Source organism: Hermetia illucens, chromosome 2, assembly GCF_905115235.1.
Source record: "Hermetia illucens chromosome 2, iHerIll2.2.curated.20191125, whole genome shotgun sequence".
In the NCBI taxonomy this organism is placed as follows: Eukaryota; Metazoa; Arthropoda; class Insecta; order Diptera; family Stratiomyidae; genus Hermetia; species Hermetia illucens.
This window is the reverse complement of record NC_051850.1, coordinates 83260514-83285394: the sequence shown is the minus strand read 5'-3', so window position 1 is coordinate 83285394 and position 24881 is coordinate 83260514. Positions and strand designations below refer to the sequence as shown.

The 24881-nt window shown below is 36.6% G+C and overlaps 1 protein-coding gene across 14 annotated transcripts in view; it reads left to right on the top strand.

The window, feature by feature from the left end:
* The window catches only part of LOC119648307 (serine/threonine-protein kinase mig-15), an 81584-nt gene that overhangs the window by 40888 nt on the left and 15815 nt on the right, over positions 1-24881 (top strand). For 6 of the 14 annotated variants that reach the window (XM_038049983.1, XM_038049974.1, XM_038049973.1 and 3 more), the window contains exons 3-10: positions 10746-11190; positions 15582-15824; positions 17569-17900; positions 17953-18165; positions 19190-19210; positions 19847-20166; positions 20884-21040; positions 22041-22949. In XM_038049983.1, the coding sequence (XP_037905911.1) occupies positions 10746-11190; positions 15582-15824; positions 17569-17900; positions 17953-18165; positions 19190-19210; positions 19847-20166; positions 20884-21040; positions 22041-22949 (2640 nt within the window). The remainder of the gene's footprint in view (positions 1-10745; positions 11191-15581; positions 15825-17568; positions 17901-17952; positions 18166-19189; positions 19211-19846; positions 20167-20883; positions 21041-22040; positions 22950-24881) is intronic. The other 8 variants (XM_038049975.1, XM_038049987.1, XM_038049986.1 and 5 more) reach the window with 5 other exon arrangements.

The following is a 24881-nucleotide window of genomic DNA, read 5'->3' as shown; positions in this document are numbered from 1 at the left end:
CGTCCTTTGAGAATGAAACGTTACTCGGTATGCAGTATTCTCCCTTTCTGTTGGCAGCTTACGTTCATCGTCGAACCAGCCGTTCCGACATTTTTTGCGGCTGGGGCAAGCATGTTTGTGATTGTAACGGCATTACGGAGAGCTGCGCTGCGGATGGCTTCAACGTTAACCCTCACCTGATTGTCAGAGGGGATTGTGGGGGGTGTTGTTATTCGAGCCCGGAGCATCATGCCAACGAGATAGTGATCCGAGTCTATATTGGCACCCCTATTTGTTCTGACATTCATCAAGGCGTTCGATCAACACATGGTCAATTTGGTTGAAAGTGGTCCCGTCTGGAGAGGCTCACGTTTGTGGACCGCTTTCAGCAAAAACCAGGTACTTTCAACAACAATCTCGTGTGACACTGCTAATTGAATAATCCACAGTCCATTATCATTTGTATTTCTATCTAAGCTATGGGAGCCAACGTACCGCCTGAATACAGGCTCCGTCCCTACTTGACTGTTAAAATTCCCAAGCATGATTTAGATATCATACCTGGGACAGGCTTCGAGGGTTCGTTATGCTGCCTCGTAGAAGGTATCATTCTCCGACTCTGTAGGGGTGTGGACGTTAATGACGCTTATATTTCTAAATTTGCCTCGCAAACGCAGAGTGTATAGCCGTTCGCTTATGTTTCCAAAGCCGATAACAAGTTTTAGTTTTTGACTGACTAAGAAACCTACTCCAAGAATATGATTACTATATTGGGCCAGGGTATCAGCTAACTGCTTGCAAGCTCCTTCTCTATACAGGCAGCGCACGTTCCATGAGAAAATGCGCAAATCGTTATTCCGTTAAAGTTGTCGGGCTCGGCGTTGTGTGGCGTTGTAACAAGTTGTTTTCCTTGTAGGGTTGTTAGCCCTACCCAACCCAAGAGAATCACTTTCATCCTTCTCCGTCTGCAGCTTTTCGTTAAGAAAGAGCTCCCAGCGGTCATCACATGGGGGTGGAGATAGGGTTTGGCAGTAGAGCTGCTGGCGTTGGTTGCTCAATTGTGGATACCAATCCACGTTTCGCCTTGGGACCTATACTACCCTTTGAACACCACTATTAAAGGTTTAGTTCAAACTTGTTGTTTGATAAAAACTCAACTATTATTAGAAACAAAGTTAAAGAAAGTCAAAATTGTGTGGAAAGTGATGATTTCTTTAACGGACCCGTTCTCAGAAACTACTCAACCGAAAAATCTGAAAAAAAGTCATGAAGCTGCCTCTATATGGTGCCCAAACCTCAAAATACTCTCCATATCGGTATCCGTTCAAATTAAGTTAATAATAGTATGTTACCATATTTTTAGGGAAATTGAGTAATACCCCCTTAAGTTTATCCCAGAGTGATAAAAGTTGGTGGTAGTATAAAATATAACAAGCATATTATCCCCAAGTTTGATCAAAATCATACTATTAGTAACAAAGTTACAGTAGCTCAAAGTTGACTTTCTCGTGTAAATTTATTGCAACTAAATATCAATATCACACTAAAGTGGGTAACCAGACATGCTAAATGCATATACTTAACGGGCTGCGTACAAATGAGATAGTTCTACACTCAAATATAGTGACAGAGGAAGCAAACAAAACTTTTCATACCTGAAGCGCCTAACTTCGGTTTTCCCGACTTGTTAAAATCGGTTTACTGTCTGTCCATCACACGCATTTTTCTCGGAGATGGTTGTAGCGCTTGGCACCAAATTTGGTGGAAAGGTGGGAACTGTGAACGCTCACGCATATAGCGAGTTACATCCTTTTACGTCGAATTTAAGGGGATCCCCATACATGCAAAAAGGGGGTGTATTTTTTTTTCAGCAAATATGGTCTTGTGGTGTGTCAAATGAAAGGTCTCGGTTAGTACTTCTCGAAGCCTGTCTTAGATTTGACATTTGTTGAAAAGGTGGGGAGTGCGGGGGGTTGAAAGTGATCATTTGTTTAACCAGCTCATTCTCAGAAACTACCCAACTGAAAAATCTGAAAAAAATCAAGGGGGGTGTCACTATATGGTGCCTAGGCTCCGAAATACCCTTCATACCGATACCTGTTCAAATAAAATTAATAATAGTACATTACTATAATTTTTAGTAATTGACAGGAAAAACCCCCCTTAGGTTCACCCTAGAATCACAGCAATGTAGGCTATAGCATAGAGCATGCTCCCGCGAATTTGGTGAAAATCGCCCTATTACTAACAAAGTTATACTAGGTCAAAACTGTCGCTTCTCCGCAAATTCAAGACTATGAATGTCAATATCATCATATTTTACGTGCTACATACTAATGGGACAGCTGCACACTCAAATCTCTTTATAAAAGAAATACACAGAATCTTTCATACCTGAAGCGTCTAGCTTCCGGTTTCCCGACTTGTTTTATATTAAATTGTTAGAAAATTGAATATTTTTGAGTTTCCAAATATTGCCATGGGTGTGTACAATAAGGGATCAAATTTCAACTAAATCGGCAAAGTACACAAAAAATGTGGGTGCTTTCGCGAAACTTTGAAAATCTCCTTTTGAGTAAAACGCGTTTAAAGTTTTAACAATAGATGTTTCGCGACAAAACTTCCTAATGAGATATCCAAAAATTTCTTCTCGTATACTACGTCGATTTCTTATTTTCTAGTATGTAGTATATATTTTTACTTAATGCCTACACTTCAGTCAGTGCCAATATAGGATAAAGGATATTTTATAGAAGGGACGATTGAAATAACTGCTTCCGACTAATTTCCATTTATATACCTACCTGAGCGCGCTATATTCTTTGTACTATAACGTGTGAAATATTGTGAATTTAACTCTGAAATTTTGACTGTATATTTTTAATAATAATATATTAACTTTCGAAATATGTAATGAAAAAAAATCGACTTTTTCAAATCGTCTCACTGTGCTACTACCTTCAGTAAGCAGCAGCCACATCACTTAATATTTGATCCTAGCAACATTACCTCTTATGGCATTTGAATACGTTTCATGAAAGAAGTTTGTGAAAATCCTTGCGAAGGAATTAGTTGAAATATCTTTCAATAGCGGCCCTTGAACTCGATAACAGATTGATTGCATATTCATATTCAGAAATATCTGCCAAGTTCAATTTACACAGTATGTGTCGTGAATGCAATTTTCATCCAGTATCCTAAGAGTTTACCCTCTTTTCCAATTTTTCATTCCTATTTGAATAGTATTTACTCTTTTGTTTGGTTCAAAATTGTTGTTGATTCGATGAATCAATTGATTGCTAAATACTGCTCTTAGGATGATAACTTAGATTCGTTTTCATTTTAGAAAGGCTTGCTATGCGACTTTCACATTCCTCAAATAACTCACGAGCAGCCGCAATGACAGTTAGCGACTAGAAATAATATTTGGAAAATATTACAGAGCGAGACTTACTCAAGTTCTCCGATCTTTTAGCACTTAAGAAGTTCAATGCGCAGCTAAGTTAACATACATATAGCATTGTCCCAATGTTACTTGCCAACTCCAATAAACGTTCTTTTATCATTCGGGATATTTTCCCATTTAAATCTTGTAGCATCTAACGAAAAGCAAGAAAAAAATATGAATTAGTGAAATTTTTTTCTATAAACATCTATGCATTCCTTTATTATCATAAGACGAATTCGTTTTAAGATTGGAATACAATTTACGATGTAAACAATTTCTTTATTTAATGTTAAAGTACCGTCGATATACTTTACTGGCCTCTGATTCAATGCCTAACGTGAATTTTCGCATTACTTATTCAAGGTTGTAGCTAACTTTTGTGAGCATGGCTTGTTAGACAAGTTAAGTCTTTCTACAATCGACAAACTCATACTTCCTCATAATAAAACATTTGCAGCTGCGTAAAAATGTCAGAAAACACACACTTCTCGGCATCAATATTATAGCTTTATCGGGCTACAAATTGAATGACTCACGGTATATAATCAATGACTATACTTTAACATGTGCACAAAAATATGAAATAAAGAATTGCACTGTGAATTTGTAGCACTTATTTGAAGTTTTCTGTCAGGAACGCTTTCTATTATATTTATGTATCTAAATAGACAACTTTTTATTATTTATATATTTACTCATACTATTATACATCAGATTTTTGACGAATGCAACAGGAGGTAGTTAGCAATCAATAAGAAGCCGAGGAAGTATAATATCGTGTATGGAATGTCTGCTTAGTCGGGGAGGTTTACATTCATACGTCCATATATATTATATATACGTATATTATTGAGGAGTCACACTCCACCTCTCTCGAATCTGTTAAATTCTTAAGCTACCAATGAAAAAAACAACTTGAGACACTGCCTTTCGTCGCTTTCAAGAGGCAATTGGTGGAAATAGGAATGTGCACTTAACATAGCAGAATTGTTCCAAACAACGTGTGGGGCTTCTACAACTAACTGGTTGAATAATTCGTTCGTTGACAGTAAGAATGGAATTGTAGACCATATTCCCCAGGTAAAGATTTTACGTGTAGCCATCGCTTTAAAAATCAGGATAAATTCCAATGCGGAGATTTCCGTGTAATTTTACAAAAAAGTTTATTCAATAACCTATTAGAAGAGAATCTGCATTTGTCGAAACCAGAAACGGTTCCCCACATATCTTCCTTCACACGGGTGGCTTTGTCCTCAAATCAACTGAATTGAAAAATATGGTGGTATACTATTATAAACATCTCGCTTCATTCGCCGAATCTTTGACCGAAAGCAAGTTGGTTTTTGTGTTTTTTATGGAATTGGATGGAATGGATTCAAGTGTATACAATTTATCAAGACCCTTTTCCACAACTAATTTAGTTATCAGATAGTTTCATACCAAATGTGGGATTTTAAAAGGTTATGCAAAACTCGATTGTTTCCAATCGAAATATGTTTATTCCCTAAAATATTATATATATATCTATATTGACATCGATGGTTCGTTGCCAATGTGTTGGGAAACCAAAAATTCCTTTTTGAAAAAAAAAACATTTTTTGCTCCAAAAATTTTTCAAAGGGCGAAATTACAGCGTCTTGTTTGGAGTAGCACTTTTCATGGAAATAGTTTCCCAGACTCCGGAAAAAATGATACTCTTTTGGTAACAGCTTTGGAGAATATAGGGGTAAGCCAAAACATGGTACTGCAACTCCTGTAGCTCCGGGGTCAAACCCGATACGCGCGGTCGTGCGTTATTGTGTAACAGAATTGTTCCGTGCCTATTCACAAGAGAAGGCTGTTTTAAGCGCAATTTCGCGTACATTTCGTCCAAATGTGGACAGCAGAACTCCGTAGTTATCGTTTCCCCGCGATTCTGGAAAGAAAAGTGAATGACGCCTTCAGAAATCCACCAAACAATCATCATGAACTTCTTAGGGTGCAGTTCCGCTCTTGATGGTACGTGGGGACTTCTCCGGGATCCAACCACTGTCCTAAATGTTTTCTATTATCACACAGAATCCATTTTTCAAAATGGTTCCTTCTTATGTCGCATCAGCAATGAAGAAGCTTGAAAGCAACGAATTATTAGTGGCAGGTGGATAAATTAACTGTTGTTGAACTATCAGGAAGTGTACACCGTACTATCATAGAAAGAAGAATTCCATTCCTAGGTTATGTTGTGAAATTTAATTCCTCCATTTTCTATCAGATCTTAAAGAAGATGCTTTACGGAATTAGGAATTTCTTTTCATCTAAGGAATCAGAAAATGATTCGAAATCCTGGAAGCTTGTTTTCGTACGTAGCTAAAAATTAAAAATATTTTCAAAGATCCAAATATACATATGTACATTGAAGAAGTGCTTATTCGAAACGAACAAACATTGCCTTATGTTACCGCATACTGTGCATGCAAAAATATGCACATACAATATGATTGGTTCCATGCATCTTAATATTTCCGTTTTCGTACATGCGCCAAAGCATACATACATATATATGTACATAAATTGAATACGGTTGCTACTAACGTAAACATACATCACAAAATATGCATACTGGATTGGATGCTACCTACAAGCTTTATTAACATATACATATGTCTGTCTCGTGAATTTATACTGATATATAAATACCAAAAACAAAACAAGTCAGGATCCTGGAAGCTGGGCGCTTCGATTGTGAAGGTTTTGTGTGCGTCTTATGTTAGTAACACTCTATGCACGATTTTCCTCTTCGTACATAGCTACGAATACAAAACATTCCGTCATATTTTGCAATCTCCAAGATACACATATGTACATACTTATCAACGACATAAATACTGTATTCATCCTAAACAAACAAACATAGGCTATTACCGCATGACCATGCATCCATATATATGTATGTGCACAACAATTGATCTAACGCATTTCCACTATACTCCGTGCACAAAAGCATACTTATATATGTTATGTGCATAAATAACAAAATTGCTGGTAACCAGGTACACATGTTCATTATATTAATTGTTATCCGCAAGCTTTATTAGCACATATATATATATATACCTGACTACCTCGAGTAATTGACACTAATATTCAAATAACTAAAAAAGCCAAAAAAGGGAAACTAAAATGTCCCAATAGACCCGCTGTTCATATAAGTTCACTTTATATGATGATGACGTCGTATACGTCTTACGGTGCCATAAATTTACCTGAAATGCGAAACTTTGACCTATAACTTTGTTAGTAATAGTCGGAGTGCTTTGAAACTTTTCAGAATTATATTATATTATCGCCTATACAGATGTCGTACTTTTAGGATGAACTTACGAGGGTTTTTCGGGTAAATTTCAAAAACATGGTAATATACTATTATTCACTTTATTCGTGCAGATATGGGAATGTGATTTTTTTCACATTTTTCGGTTGGATAAGTTCTGAGGACCACACCTGTTTCACTTTTTCGGGGACACATCTTGAGCCCCATTCGTCCTACGTTTCACCCAATATCATGAGATCAGTTCTAATCGAGCCCTTTCATTTGATACCCCACATGACCATGTTTGGTGATAACAAAATTTACTCCTCACTTTGACATGCATTGACAAAATAGCGCCACTCAGTGCATGTAAAAGAACACGCTGACTACATTATCTCACCAAATTTCGTGACAATCCGTTCAGCCGTTTCTGATTAAATCGGGTGTGACCGATAGACAGACATTGAACCGATTTCAATAAGGTTTTGTTTCACACAAAACCTTAAAATGCTTCTATGTTCCCTGCTGTTCATGAGTCCAATAATAATCATTCGTGCGACAGTCCAATTCGCCTTGGGGCTTAGGATGTTTTAAAGCAGTTCACTCAAGATCGTAACGGTACACTATCGGATTTCGATACCCTGTAGGACACAATGCAGTTAGCATTGCGCTCGCGCGTGATAATTATCTCGATTTGATTGGGCTAATAACACGGTTCAACGAACACATTAGGCAAGCAAATCTAGCGAAATATCGGAAGTTCGCGCTTCGGGTATAAAGGTTTTGTGTTCATCTTATATAAGAAACTTCAACGCACATTTTTCTATCCACCATACTCCTTCATATTTTTCCAAACTACAAGACATACGTACATATTACAGCCATAGATATTATTTTCACCCTAAACAAACAAACTGCCTATTTCCGAATACTGGACGTATATATGCACGCATATAAATTGATTGTATCCATATTTTCGATTTACTTCAGCAGCCATATGTACATATATAGTAAGTATATTAAATACGGCTGGTTTAACGTACAAATATATCTACCTGAATTAGACACTACTGAATTGATATGTGATGATGACGTCATACAGGGTGTAGAACGAAATCATAAAAAATGGGAAAATTTCACCCTCTATTACCTTCATTGTACCGCTCTGATGGTCTCTTTTGAGCATATTGGCGGCTCTCTGTACTCAGCTCCAGCATACATTCGTTGCTCAATGCTATCTAAATGAAACGTTATTCTTTCTAAAATATGCTATCGGAAGCTCGCGCTTCGGGTATAAAGGTTTTGTGTTCATCTTATGTAAGAAACTTCAACGCACATTTTTCTATCCCTATGTGGCTACAAATCCAACATATTCCTTCATATTTTTACAAACTATAAGACGTACGTACATATTATAGCCATAGATATTATCCTCATCCTAAACAAACATTTCCGAATTCTGTACATATATGCACGTATATAAATTGATCGTACCTATATTTCCGATTTACTTCGTGAAGAAAAGCATACATATGTACATATATAGTACGTATATTAAATACGGCTGGTTTAATGTACAAATATATCTATCTGAATTAGACACTACCCGCAAAGTTCATTATCACGCATATACTATATACTTATATACACACATGTCTGTTTGAAGTAATTGATATTCATATACAATGGATTTTCTTCAAACTTGACCAACTTGTGTACTATGTTTTTCAATACACCTATGCCAAATTTTATAGTTCTGGGTTGAACATAAGAGGGGTTTCCGAGTAGATTTCTAAAATGTGGAAATATACTATTTATTTGTGCAGATATCGGAACCGGATGTGAGGCCTAGATTTCGTAGAGGTGCACCACTCTGATTTTTTTTCAGATTTTTCGTTTGGATAGGTTCTGAGAACGAGACCTGTTACACTTTTTGGGGGGTCATATTTTGAGCCCTCACTCCCCTACGCTTCACCCAATATCAAATATAGAACCAGTTTCAAAAAGTACTAATTGAGCCATTTAATTTAATACCCCACATGGCCACATTTTACGAAAAAACAAATTGGACCCTCCATTCACATGTATGGGGGGCCCCTCTTACACTTAACAGAAAATGGCGCCACTCGCTGCATATAAAGGGAACAACAGATCACATACTCTTACTAATTTTCGTGACAATCAGTCCAGCCATTTCTGTGACAGACAAACCGACATCGACTCGATTCTAATAAGGTTTTGTTTCATACAAAACCTTAAAAATGTAGAAAAATTAAGGAGGCTATTAAGCGAGAGTGGAATAATATTTCCCCAGAATTTTGCAAATCTCGTGCGCTCTATATCCCGGCGCTTAGAAGCAGTGATAAAGCGTTTTTGAAGCGTTTGTACAATTACTTGTTTGACTTGAATTTTTGCTTATGTTTTGTTGTCATGTTTTCTATAAGGATGTGCTCTTGCTCTTGTGCTCATTACCTAAAAGATGCACATAAATTTTGCAAAAAATTATAACTTTATACAAAAATTATGTTTAAAACATGAGTCACTCTTGTCCCCAATATGCGTTTGAATCACTATATGTGGCTATTGGTACACTCAAGTCCGTATTCGCGTTTGAAAATTATATCAACATTTCATAAACAGAATTAATATTTTTGCAAATAATGGATGCCATACAACGTTAATTTTTATCCTAAATAACATATTTTTTATTTGTCAAAAACTTGATCAACATTAATTTAATTTACACATTAATTTAAACAATTCGGAAACCGGAATGTTGACGCTTCAACTATTGTAGGATGTGTACCAAACTTTTTAAGGAATATACGACTTATTACTGTTTCTTAACTCCTAGTTTAAAAATGAATTGTATCGGAGTACTCCGGCGGAGTAAAGGAAAGACTCGGAAGGACTCAGGCCAGCGTATGGGCCAGATGGATGTGTTGATTAGAAGGCAGAAGTTTCGCTGGATAGGCGATAATTCCATCGCGGTTTATGCAATGTAGTTGAACTCACTATCCGAGAATGGTCGACAAGTGCGTTGCCCTAGCGCTATATGGCGTAGAACAGTAGAAGAAGAGTGTACATTTTTCAGAAAATCATGTAGATTCGTAGGTGCGGTTAACAGATAACATGGGGTTTATGGCAACCACAAACCCAAATTGTCAAACATACTTAATCATGTGGATTGCACTACTAACGCTTGTAAATTGCATAAGTATTAACCGGATAAACCATTCACGATAAACAGACCGATTCGACTTAAAGCGCTTAAACCTATGATGGGTATATTGGATGCAGAAACGTCCGGGTATACAACATGAGGCATAGCTCTAACAACTTTAATGAGAGATAACAAAGTACTCATTACTTTCTCCGATTTCAAAGCGCAACGAAAGAATGAATGACTTTTTTCTCATTTGCTTGAACACGTGTATTACAATTTCAGAAGAGATAACATTATGAACATCACATTAAGAGTAATCTGATTTCTGGGGCTACGAGCTTGATTTTTGTTTCGGAAATAATTTTCCATCAATAATGGGAGGTAAATATATGATCCCAGAATAAAAACCGGTTTGAAAAAGTACATACATAAGCAAGTGCTCATATTTTGGAAAATGTAGTGAAACCGTTTAACAATTATCATAGTCAAAAAGTGATTTTTCGAATTTTGTAATAATCCATAAAAACGATATGTGTTGGTGTTGAGATAGTTGGATTTGAAGATTTTTCATTTAAAAATAATAAGACTAAAAAGGACAGACAAAGAGAAAGAACGTAGCATTCCTGCATTATATAAAAATATTTAGAAAAGTAATGAAATATAAAGGGAGGGGGGGACTATCAATCTTGTACTGTTTTCCAGTCAACGTTAGCGAAAGCAATTGTTTATTGTAAAGATTAGGTTTTTACCACGAAGGTATAATGAAGAATTTGAAAATATAACTTGTATATAAAGGATTAGTAGAACTTTTGAATAAAATTCACAATAGTTTTCTAACTTCTCCTATTTTTGCGTATTTACAGGGCCGGCACACAAAGACTGGACAATTAGCTGCCATCAAAGTAATGGACGTAACCGAAGATGAAGAGGAAGAGATAAAATTAGAAATAAATGTTCTAAAGAAATACTCAAATCATCGTAATATTGCAACATATTACGGTGCATTTATCAAAAAGTCGCTCCCAGGCAAGGACGACCAGCTATGGCTTGTTATGGAATATTGTGGTGCTGGTTCCGTGACGGATCTCGTAAAGTCAACAAAAGGACAGAGCTTGAAAGAAGAATGGATCGCGTATATCAGTCGAGAAATATTACGTGGTCTTAGCTATTTACATTCAAATAAAGTCATACACAGAGATATAAAGGGACAAAATGTACTATTAACAGATAATGCTGAAGTAAAATTAGTAGATTTTGGCGTATCAGCACAATTAGATCGTACAATAGGAAGAAGAAATACATTTATTGGTGAGTAGTAAATTTAATTTTATTAAATGAAAAGAATATTTGATCGCAACTGATCAATTTATTTATTGCTTGCTGGTTGCTCCCCTTAGTAAAACCTTTACTAGCCATCTAGCTAAGGTTGTAACATAGGTATTTACAAAAAATGCACCAACTATCATTCTTTTAAATCACTTGCAGTTATAATTAATATTGTGATTAAAAATTAACTTCTTTCCAATCATTATCAAAGATTACACATCACCGATGATGATATTACCGTTGTAATAGATAATGTTTTGTAATGTGATATCACGGACAGTATTATATATAGGTCGACACATCACATCGTTCTTCCTAGTACAAGTAGCGACTATGAATTGGGAATTTATTAGTGATATAATTCGCTGTTTTCTTGGATCGCTCTGCCGTGATGATTTTCTGTTTTTTGCTTTTGAATATCTTACTATAGAATATTGGATCTTTTGCTTTTTTTCTTCTGTTGCATAGATTCATTCATATCTACTTGCCGCTACCGTATATCTTACGCTATAATGGAATAAATGCAGGGCAAATATAAGTAATGTTTGATAATATCAACTGCCGACTATTGATATTTTTGTTGCTGATCTGGTGTCATATGTATGGTTAGGTTAATAAAAGATAATATTTGTGATATTATTTTGTAATATCACTTTTCTCAAAAAGTGCTTCGATATCACATAGCCTGTTTGGCGCATCTTTTCTTGACTTCTTGTGAGATTTATTAAGACTAGGTTGTGATTAGCCCATCCTCCTCCTACTCTTTTAAATGTCTTCCACACTAAATTCTGCGTTAGATTACTACTCTTGGGGAAATAAAACCGACGCCATTTTAATCTCAGATCAGATAGAATGCATTCCAAATTTCTTATATTGTCTGCCTATTTCATGATGGCTTTTCTTTATGCCATATCTCTTGCTGTATGATCCAAAACGCATGGCCATGCCTAGCTAGTTTAGTTTCGTGGGGGAACCGAAGCTTCAAATACTTACCAATTCAATGGAGAGGTTTTTGCGAATTTGAAAACGCCCACTTGGTTCATCTGAAGTTCAAGGTCCTCTCCTGCTCCCCACATTGGCTACATATAGCCCTAATTAGCTGCATATGGTAAATTAAGATACCGTGTCCCGTCAAAAGGCCTACTAGGATTCTCATGTTCCGCTCTGTCATTACGAGCGGTGTTCAAGTGACCTGGTATCCACATCAGGTATGTTTCGTTCAATCAGCCTAATTGCATCCGTAACTGGTGCAAACTTCACATCACATATAGCGCATCAATCACACTTGTGCATCATCGTTCGCGACCTATCCACTGCCACTTCCCATCTTCCGATCACAACGGATATAGATATCAAGCCTGTGCGCCCACCAAGTTCCTCATTTGTAATGGTAATGCGATGCAGAAGGCTCGGGCTCCAAAACTACGTACATTTAACCTAGGTCCATGACCCGATGAGAGAACAAACAAATGTCATCAGCGTAATCAAGATGTTTGAGGAGAAGGAAGAACGTAGAGGAGTTATAATAATATCGACGATAAGATGCAACTCTGGCGGACTCTGCTTTGTACCTCAAATTCTCTGACATTTTACCTCGAAATCGATGAAAAGCAGGTGAAACGGACATCTAAACCCGGCACACCATTTCCAAAATGATCCGTGAGGTGATCATGTGGTAAATACACGATAATCCAGCGCGGATACCAGCCTGCTCTCTGTCAATCAAGCTTTTCGAGATCTTCTTTGATGCGTTCCAGGATTATTTGAGCTCTTATCTTTGGAACGATGGGGGACACAGACACTCCTTCAGGTACAAACCTCAAATTCTCTGACATTTTACCTCGAAATCGATGAAAAGCAGGTGAAACGGACATCTAAACCCGGCACACCATTTCCAAAATGATCCGTGAGGTGATCATGTGGTAAATACACGATAATCCAGCGCGGATACCAGCCTGCTCTCTGTCAATCAAGCTTTTCGAGATCTTCTTTGATGCGTTCCAGGATTATTTGAGCTCTTATCTTTGGAACGATGGGGGACACAGACACTCCTTCAGCTGTCGTACTTAGAAAGGGTATCTTTCTTTGGAATTTTAACGATCATCACCTTTTCCAATCTTTAATAAGGGTCTCGGGTTTCCAACATCTGCAAGTGCAAATGCAACAATAATAACGTTTGAGTGCATTGGACACTAGCCGTTTCAGGCACAAGAGGCGGGACTTCACCACATGTGATACGGTTAAGGATCATGGTGAAGTGTTCTTTTCACTGTTGACCGTTAAAGTCCTTCACAGAATCAACGAAAGATTTGCGACGATATGCAAGCTCTTTCGTAATGCGGTATATACTTCTGAAATCATTGCATCCCTAATCAGCGCAATAGCAAATTCCTTTTTGTCACGTTATCGAGTTCGAGCGCGTCACGCGCTTCCAACCACTTCCGTTCATCGATCCGCTTCCACTGTTGGCGAGATTTTATGACGCCCCCTTTGGACGTGCCGGCGACCTGCGTAGCACCTTAGAAAAGATTATTTTTTCTGACGGACCAAAGCTCATCGAAATTCTCAAGCGGAATACTCAGTGTATCTGACTTCCGATCAGCAAAATAGCTTCCTCACTGTCGAGCGACAATTGGATCATACAAGCAGTTAATATTGAGATGGGGGTCGCAGCTCTCCAACCCTGCGAGAAGTGGCGGATAAAACACGCAGACGAACGTAAGCGGCCATCAGATGGTGATTCCTTTCGCGGTCGATGCCTCTTACTGCTGATCCCAAAGTGATCGATCTGATTGCTCGTACGGATGTCGGTCAGTTGAAACCCAGTTGACCTTATGGCAGCCTCTATCTTGAACATTGTGCCACGGAAGCAGTGGAAGTTGAAGAAATCCACAAATCTACCACCATTATCGATGCGATCGTCAAGATCGTGATATCCCATCACATGTCCAAGCAAGGTGTAGTCAGAGCCTGGACCGGAATCTTGCAGTCAGAAGTCTATCAGAAATCGGCTTCCAGGTGAAGAGGTCACGCCTTGCGGTAGCCGACAAAAACAACTTTATTTAAATTCGCGTCTCTGTTTCCCAGATTGCCGTTAATGCTGGAAGAGGGAGAGGCGTAATCTCCAGAGTCCCACATCTTACTTCACTTAAGCCCAAAATATTCAATTTATATCGTTGGAATTCCCTTCCGAGTTGGGGAAGGCGAGCGTTCTAAAGATCCTCGCTATCTTGTCGGGGAGCCTGCGCACTTTCCAGAAACCAATCATAGTCTGTTTGCGATAGCTAGAAGGATTTCTTTATGACCGTGATTCAAGTACTTTCCAATTTTTAGGAATGAGATCAGAATTCAAGTCTGGTCTATCTAAAAACTATTTTTGGCTCATATGCTTGACAAGAAAAATTGTATGCACTTATTATCTCGAAAGCAATGTCAATGCAATTCAGTGTATAGTATTGTAGGCTATTCCAGATGCCAATATATCTTTATTTATGCTGAATAGCGTCCCTAGCCCCTAAATAGATTGAGCAATTATCTCTATGAACTTCGAAACCCAAACATTCTTAGAGCAATTTCTCTTCTTCTAATGCACTGCTAATTTAATTTCTCTTCTTTAAGGATTCTTCAGAACAGTTCTCCGCATAATGGTTTTTAGGCTTTTTGGCTGTGACCCCCACTTTCTTTATTAAAAATAACTTGAATAGAGACATAAGTCAAGTTTTCTTTTATATCTTCTCTTCATACAACCTGACTTCTATTATAGCTTGATCGCTTATTTTTCAGTTTAAGTTTTACGTTTTTAACAACTTTGATCTCTTCCGGTCCGGTGCGGTCCAGCATTAAGTTGATGCGGACTTAGGACCCCATCATTCTCAAAACGAATATTTCAGCTCTGGCCAAGCTCTGGTCAATAAGGCGGATTTGCGCTCAATATAATTCGTAGGCATGTCGTTTTCTACGAATTAGGAGCATTCAACATCGGCGAGCCGCTACGGTCACGCTGCTCCCAGGGCAGAGGTGAGGCAGCGTCCGACGATTTGCCTCTGCCCTGGTAAGAAACCATAAAGCCGTCGTCGCTTGACTTTTTTTAAAACTTTGATCTCATTTTGTATAAACTCTACCCCTTAGCTTTAATTTACAAACAAAAGTCATTTTTTTCCAAAACTGCCGCAAAGAATTTGTTATACCCAATTATTATTACTCAAGTTGGCTATACAGTGAATCTATAGATTTCTTTCTACTTGAATGGATTGCTCTTCTTCAATTGTTTCAAAGAGTAAAGTACCCAATAAATTTTCTGAAAGTAAATTTTGATAATGTTGTCTTTCTATCGAATTGATATAATAAGAAAATATATTTAAATATCATTTTAGGTACCCCGTATTGGATGGCTCCAGAGGTGATTGCGTGTGATGAAAATCCCGAAGCAACCTACGATAATCGATCAGATCTGTGGTCTTTGGGTATAACTGCTCTAGAGATGGCCGAATCTCAGCCACCATTATGTGACTTACATCCCATGCGGGCATTATTCCTAATTCCTCGAAATCTACCCCCGCGACTGAAATCGAAAAAGTGGTCAAAGAAATTTCATGGTTTCATCGAAACAGTTCTCGGTAAGCTTAATTTATATAAATATTTTTGCATTAGTACTTGGAAAGGAGAGCTTTTCTTAGATGTTAGCAAGAATTACTAGCATGGAACGAGTTCTACGACAGTAAATATGTCGTTTGATATAGGGAAACTTATTTTATTTTTAACGAAATCATTTTGCTCTACCCTTTCGCATATATGGGGGGCTCCCTTAAACCCTACGCAAAATGATGTAACTCGTGGCAGGTGTAGCAGTTTATAGACCACATTTTCCCACTAAATTTCGTGCCGAAAGCTTCATTTGTTTCGGAGTAAATGTGGCAGACGTACAGACAGACATTTAATCGATTTTAATAAGGTTTTGGGGTTCCCATACATGGAAAAAAGAGATGTAAACATTTGTATGAAGTGAAAGGGCTCAATTAGTACTTTTCGAAATTGATCTTATTTCTGATATTGGGTAAAACATAGGAGAGATAGGGCTCAAAATGTGTGCTCCAACAAGTGAAACAGGTCTCATTCTCACAACCTAACTAACTGTATGAAACCTAGGCCTCAAAATACATACCATTCCAATGTCTGCACAAATGAAGCTAACAATAGTATATTATTATGGTTTAGAAATTTATCGGAAAGCCAATTCCAGGATAGACGATAATGTAGGACATAATCATTATTATTATGTTTATTTAAAGTGAACATAGTACTTATGTCGTTGATTTGTATGTACATATGTATATCTAGTCGTTTGGCAAAATATGATGGAGTATTTTGTATTCTTGAGAGTTTCTCCCATAAGATGAACATAAAACCTTTATGCCCGAAACGCCCGGCTTCCGGTATCCCGACTTGTTTAATAGCTAGATCGAATTTCCATAATTTATCAAAAATATTCTGGTATACAGCCACCAACTAAGTGTCAATCATTTCATTAATAACAGAAATAAAAGGCGCTAATTTCCAATGCTATAAAAATTAAAAATCGCCCCGTCTTCACTGAACAAGGTAAAACCACATGAAGAAATCGATTTTAAAGGCATTTCTTTTACTTTTATTCCATTACAAAAAGTTTTCACTTGTAAATAACGCTGCATGAACAGTTGAGCTTTCTCTTCTAACAATTCTGAATGAGATGTAAACTCAGAAACCTAGCTTTCGAAATACGACTTCTGTGTTAAACAGGTCAATTCTCAATAACAATATTTAAATGATTATAGCAAACAATATAAAGACCTATATTAACTGCAATTTCACAATCAACGTTCTCACCCTTCGATTTCACTCGTTGCATTCAACAATAACACATATGTTGCATTGAGGTTTACTTTGTACTTGATAGAAATAACTATCCGTGATCTCATGAGAACAAAATCATACAAACAATATATCTTGCATTACCACGGGAATTCATTATTGTAGGTTTTGATAATTATAAGAAAGTATGAGAGTTTAGTTTAAAGTAAATTGGTCTCAAGAAAAAAATCCATTTAATCTGAACCCTAGAAGAAACCTCCCCAAAAAAATGTTCTTAGTCTGTACCTTTCTAGTGTTGTTCTGGACGCTACCCCGAACTAACAATTCGTTAATTTTTAAGGTATCGCTGAGTAAATGGCCGTGGATTTATGTTTCAATTGTCTAACATTTTATCCCAAATTCGAAATGAATATTTTCTGGTATATTATTGGATTTGGATTTTATACATTTAACAATTCTTGATTCATTTGTAAACAATATGTTTCACTGAAAATTTGCCACTTCCCTTTTCAGTGAAAGACTATCATCAAAGGCCTTACACAGAACAACTACTGCGGCATTCCTTTATCAAAGATCAACCGACTGAACGACAAGTGAGAATTCAATTGAAAGATCATATCGACCGTTGCAAGAAACGAAAACAAGAAAAAGAACGGGAAGATTATCATTATTCTGGTTCGGATAACGACGACGAAGAGCCGCAAATTGCTGGCGAACCCTCGTCTATCATACAAGCACCTGGAGGTGATACACTCCGCCGTAATTTCCAGCAAATTCAAGAAGGGCGTACCAACGCTAACAATGAACAACAGCCACAAGTGAATAGAAATCAAAAGCCGCAATCGGTAGGTTAACTGAATCATTTCTACTTCTAACTCAATACAATTTTCATTGCAGCGTGATCAACGCCAGCAGATTGAGGAGCCTGGGCCACCAGCCCGTCCTGCCCTTCCACAACGGCTAATCATAGTTCCCGATCCACCGCAACAGCATGCAAATCGACCGTTGCCACCAACACCGAAAATTTCTTCAAGTTCTTCTTCGTCAGCAGCACAACAACAGACACCACAACAACAGCAAAGGAATTCTCAGAATATGCTTAAGCCGGTGGTATGGATTGATAAGTTGATTGCAGAGATACATATATTGAATGAATTTTGGTGTAAATATAAAAGATTCTGTGTTGTCTAGTATCAAAACAATTGAGTATTGTTAAAACATTTAAGAGGTTAAGCCAACCCAGAGAAAAAAAATCTTTTAAAGTATATTTTAGTGCATAACGGAGACCAGTGCAGTAATCGATAAAATTAGCGATTGTACCACATTTGTATCCTCTTTTTTGAATGGATAGACGGAGGAAAAAATAATACGCGACTTTTTTTAATGGAGCAAAGAATCAATGTGTCTTCGAACGACGGAATTTACTTACATCTGGCTGACGTGTTCGGTCTCTTGAAGGTTCGTCGTCTATGATGACTTGTTTTACTATGACTTAAATGGGAAAAAAATCAGCTAGAATACTATATTGAGATGATAATAGTAATAATAATCGTTGGCGCAACAATCCATACTGGACCAGGGGCTTGAAGTGTGTTAGAGCACTTCATTCAAGAGATGAGATGAGATGATGCAAGAACTAAAGTATCGTGTGTTTTCCTGCCGTTTTGCCTGTGGAAAAAATTGCAAATATTTCTTTTTCGAATGTGATAATTCTATGGTGGCTTAATCCCTCGACGTTCATCAATTTCTACCTCAAAATTTTATTCGCACCAAATCCTTCAATAAATGTGCCTTCATTCAAATTTTCTGAAAGAAAAAACACAATTTAGATATTTTATGCATGCTGATTTTAGTTTTATTAATTTCAATTTACTTTTTTTCATGTGATTCATTTGCTGTCCACTCTACTACTACTTGCCCAATGGTTGCTTTTTTGTACTTTTTCCAAACCAATGATGTTATATTTACAATTGACAAAATAATGAATCTTTCGTCATGACACATTGTAACATCCGTGCATAATCATTACACCCAACGAATATTGACCGCACAATGCAATGATATACAAAAACAATTACAAAACAACAAACTCTAAAATCATGTCGAACATATCGGTAATACATGCATATTTTAGCTTCCGCCCAGAAAGCCTGAGGTAGGTGAACACTTATTTTTCAAGTTGTACCTGTTTGCTATTTTATTCGTTTTTTTAGCATTATTTGCTTTACTCTTTCAAATTTGAAACTCTCCTTTAATAAAATTTAACCCACCAAAAACCTCTTGCATCCTTCCTAATGATGAAAAAAATCCTTGTAATGTTTATTTTCCGGCTTTTGCTTTCCAACTCAAAACCAAACACAATTCTGTGAAATATTTTGCTTATTCTTTTTCTCTATCTTAATAAAGTTTAGTTTTATCAAAACAAGAAGCAGAGGCGCTACTCTGTAGAAGTGGAATTTTCATGGAACACGTCAATAAATATTACATGGGAACTTTGCATTCAACACAAAATATTATTTATTGTCCATCCATAATCATTGTCTTTGGAGAAATTCCATAATCTAAAATTATTTTGGCTTCAAGAATTTCTTATAACGAATGCCACCAACACATTTAGCCCTTCCATATACCTATGGCATCTACCTTCTTTGCTGCTTCTCTAAAAGATATGCTTTCAGAAAGACGTGTTTATTTCATTCCACACTGTCACATTACATGATTTTTTCTTTGTTTTTTTTTCCTCTCATAAATCATCAAACCACCAAACCAAAATCGTCCTATATCACCATAGGATTTGGACATGTTAGCTGCACAATTAAATGAATTGGGCGTCTCTCAACAGTCACGGCAAAAATCATCCGAGCAAGCAGGCAAGGAGTCGCATCAACGATCGGATGTAGCGCCTGCAGTGAACGTTCGTCATTCAAATTCCTCAGCGCCCGGCCAGTTGAAACCAGCTCCTGCGCCTCCAGCTTCTAATAATCACCACGTCGAATCAGTTAATCCTTTGGATCCAATTGACAGCAGTGATACAGACAGTGAACCAGATGAACCGAATGACCGCGGCAGGAATGATGGAACTCTCTTGGCTAGCGATCCACCGAAACCGCTGTAAGTTTTATTTCTTAGAAAGTATATTTTCGTATTAGATCAGGACCTTCTTTGAATCAAAACATTTAACGAAGCCTTTGAGAAGTAAAGTTAACTGAATTTTGCTGTGGACACAATGAAACGATTTGCTTGTGCGAATTGGAACAGACAGCTTATAAGAACTAATTAAAATTGTGTAAGTTTTCTTATCATCAATTATCAACTATTTATTAACCGTCATTCTGTCATTTCTTCGAAATCGAAATATTTCTGTATAGTGGATATTGAAAATAGCATTTATCTTGCAATCATACTCATCCATATATATGCTATGAAATTTAAATATTTCTTGTCAGACCGAATCTAACATTCATTGGTTTTTAATGATTGTACCATCGTGGTTTGGTATACCCTGCTCCTAAGTAAGAGATTTTAAATTCCACTTTAATCAGTGGAAACATTTGTTTGCACAATATACCAGCATCTTTTGCCCGGCTTTATTTCCGGAAAGAGTCTAGTTCATAGAAGCTCTTGATTTTCTGATATCAATAGCGTCCAATTTACCTAATTTATGGAACGTGAAAGAAAAGTAAAAGCTCTTAATTGAAAATCAACAATAATTGCAATATTTTCTATTTTTCATTTGATTTCATTTGATTTTTGATTTTGAACTTTTCTTTCTCTTGCAATATTGAACCATTTTCGTTGCTTGCTTTGTTTTTCGATTTTGTTTGTTAGTCCTGAATTTTCATATAGGCCAGGATTAGGTCCGCTTTCGGAAGACTCATCTAATGCACCACCAACCCATGGATCAGGAGGCCCACCAAACCGACCACTACCACCAACTCCAGACGATGACGATCAAGCTGGCGACCGCACGTTAATCATGAAAAGGGTGAGTATCATGTTTTCATAGGTCAGTTGTAATCACTTCTTCGTCGGCATATTATATTAAAATGTAACAGAAATTATATAAAAAATTGGTGATTTTTTTCAAAGAAAATTTGGGTTTCGATTAAAAAGTGGAAAGAAGTTCAAATTTTAGTAAGAAATTTTAATTGAGTCCTCCAAAATTTAGCGCAAATCAGATTTAATATTCGTTTCAAGAGTAAAAACGTAGTTTCGCTGTTGGTATTCATTAATATTCACCGCTCCTACTTACTCAAAAGATGACTGTTTATTTCTAAAAACATAAAAATTAAATTATTTCGATAGATGATCAATTCATATCATATCGCTAAAATTTTTTGGCATAATTTCAAAGAAGGGAAGGCTTAATGGATTTAATCATCAATGATTAAACCATTTTAATAAAAAATTGCACTCCACATGAAATATTTACTACACGGAACTTCGAAATTTCTATTATTAGCGAGACAGCACTTTTAAATCTTGGAATAACTCACTGGAGGTGAAACTTGAAACGAATATTTTTCTATGAAAAGAAGTAATTCGATTAATTGTAAAAGAAATTACAAGTGGTTGTGGTGCCGTAGTGAACTTCGATAATTTTTAAATTCAATTTCTTTTATTTGGTTTGTTTTAATTTATTTCTAATTATCATCGTTTCATTCTGATTCATTTAATCCTATATCTGCTACAATCTATTCCCTGTAAAGACTCCAAGTTCATTCAAGTCCTGTACAGAATTGTTCAAAAAATTAAATATTCCTCTTACTGTTCCATCCAACTATCTCCTAAATACAGAAATACATAAATATTGAAGTACATATGAATATGTTTTCACATGCACATAACAAACATTGCATTTTCATATAATAAATCAAAACAAACAGAATGAAAAATTGTATTTATCGCAAATAAGAAAATGAACCTAAAAAATATAAAAGTCAATTAGAATAGAAACACAAAAAAAAAACTAAAATTTTGTGCAGAAATTCGAGACCCAATCTTCAATAGCTTCCACATCTTCAACTGCTTCCGAGAATGAAAATGAAGAAACGGTCCTTCTTCGGGATTGGGACTTTGAGAAATTTTTCCCGAACCGCACGTCCTTGGATCGATCCAAAAGCAGTACTTTGGTGTCGAACAGTCACCTGGATCGGAACAATCGAATCAATTGTTCAGTTCCCACTTGCAAAGTCGCCGTTCAAAGTGGTCAACAACAGAGGAAAATATCAGCCCCATCGTCGTCATCATCTTCAACTGCAAATGACAAGAAAAAGGCTGAAGAATACAATAATAAAGTAAAATTGGAAGAAAGAGTAAAAAGTGAGATGCTGGCTGCAAATCAAAAATTAGATAACATCTCGAATATTCAAAAAAGTAGTTCATCCTCTTCTGCGAATAATAGCAGCAATAGTAATAATAATAAGAACCATAAAAGACAAGATAGCGAATCAAAACTTCCACTAAATTTCGTTCGGGGATTTAGAAGGGAAAAATCCGACTTTTTCCCATTGTCTAAGCGCCACTCGGCGATTTTGGGTGAACGCCTAAGCCCCGTTAACATATCCGCGCAACTTCGTTCCAGCGCAATATTCCAACGTAATCGGAATAAAGGTGAACCAGTATTAACAGATTTTGTGACTAAAGCGGCAGAACAGCAATCTCAAGCACCGCATGCAAATAAGAAGCAGCAAGGCCAAATGATGACATCTCAGCAGCAAAATATTTCTGTGACTTCGTCTTCCTCGCCGTCAAATAGTAGAAACGAGTCAAGCTGGACAAATACACTGACATCCAGAAATCTGGATTTCTTAAGACCGAGGCGTGAAAAAACCGAGTCTGTTATATTTGTGCGGAATTCGACGGCTCGTCAGCAAATGTTGTTAGCACAACAGGTAAAGATATTAATGCAGACATATGGCAACTCTCTCTCTTTTGAGCATAGTTTACTGTTTATGCAAGCAGGAAAACTTCATATTGAAGTGGACTTCTAGTGTTGGTTTTACCATACCATCAGTTAAAAAGATCATTATAAGCAAATCCAATGAAGGTCCTTAGATTACAATTAATTCAACTACATATTGAAGCTATTGTTAGTGAATAGTATATCCATTAGTATTAATTTCTTTTGAGAGGATTTATCAGAATACCCACCTCTGGAAAAACAATGCCAATAATCATATGAAAAACAACAAAAACTGGGGTCGAGCCTATCTTGGTTAGTTTAAAATATGGTTCATATATGTGAATTAAGTCAACCACATTGCAAAATTTTTAGAATCATTGACTATGTTTATGATTGTCATTAAGACTTGTTAAAAAAAACATAGTTCGGTTTCCTTTAAAAAACGCATTATTAAATACTGAACTGCTAAGATTGGAAACATTTCTCTCACAGAATTATAGCTGTCAGTGCCTTTTATATATGTGTACCGTTTTGATGAGTTTTGGAAAGAGTCCCGTCTTATAACTTAGAAAATCACACAAGACAAAATAGTAAAAAATAAATATCCACCACTTCAAATTCATGAATCCAATTTTACCTGTCGAAAATTTGTTAGCGATAATAATTTCACAAAGGTTTATTTTCAATCCCTCTCTCAAAACCGGGGGTAACGCATTCATTCAGATAGAACGAAGTTTGTATCGCTACGAGGGAGCATATGGCCGAAGCTTATCTTGGGCATGCATCGAAATGTTAGCACTCTTAGTATCCAATCGATTAATGATGATTGATATAAGAACTGCACATGACCCTCGAGGATTTTTTTAAGTTTCGCTGAAGTTCCAACCCTCCAGTTGGAAAAGAAGTTAAGGACAATTACATAACCCAATTCTCGTTGAACACTTACTGAAAGTCCCTGCCATCTGTATGAGCCGAAAGTCTATGAAGATAAAATTAAACGGGTTCAGAAGATTATTTCCTTTATTGGCTAAACATTTAGGAAAGAACAATTACTGTATTTCGAGAATCAATTGCCCTCTTCTTCAGGGTTTTCACAAAACACTAAAGAAGGATTGAGAGGATTATTTTCTTTATTGGCTAAAAATTTGGTGAAAACCTATTTGCCTATTTCGGACAAGAACGGTCCTCTTCCCCGGTATTTTCACAAAAGACTTCCGTCAAATTTTTAATCAATAAAGGAAGTACGGTTCTGAACCCGTTTAATTTGATTGAAACCTTGACTATCTAACCACCAGCTAACTTAAACCATCCATGAAGACCTTATTCAAAAATTTATTGAGCTAATTATCAGGCTGAAAATAGAGTTTTTGAATGGGAGTCTAATTGAGAATACTCTAAAGAAGTAACCGGGGTGAATACAATTGTAAACACTGTTTTCGTCACTAGTTACGTGTTGTCCACGGGGAAAGTCAGTGAGTTATTTATTAACGCAAATCTTAAAAATTGTTAAGTTATATTGAAACTCTCATTTGAATATAATGAATGTGAAATAAGGTCGTTGTGTTTAGGCAGGTTTAGTTATTGATGAAGTACTAATTCTTTCTTGGTTTGGAGTGAATTGTTCGTTGTTTTGATTGAGTTCTCAATCAAGGCTTATATTTTTGTCCCGAATTGATCAAAGGAGTAATAAGTCGGCCACACGCTTCTACAATATAAATTGCAATAGCTCAAACATCCGATGTATAATTTTATACGAGAGCAGAAGTTAAGTTCATTCAGCATTTACATATAATTATGTGTACCCGGAATAACTTTCGTCCTGACACACAGAAAGCTAACAATATTTCAACGCACTCAAATTTTTAGGGTGTGACAACCGAGTTGATTTAACGTCAGCCTCTCGATGTCGTCGTTCGAATCC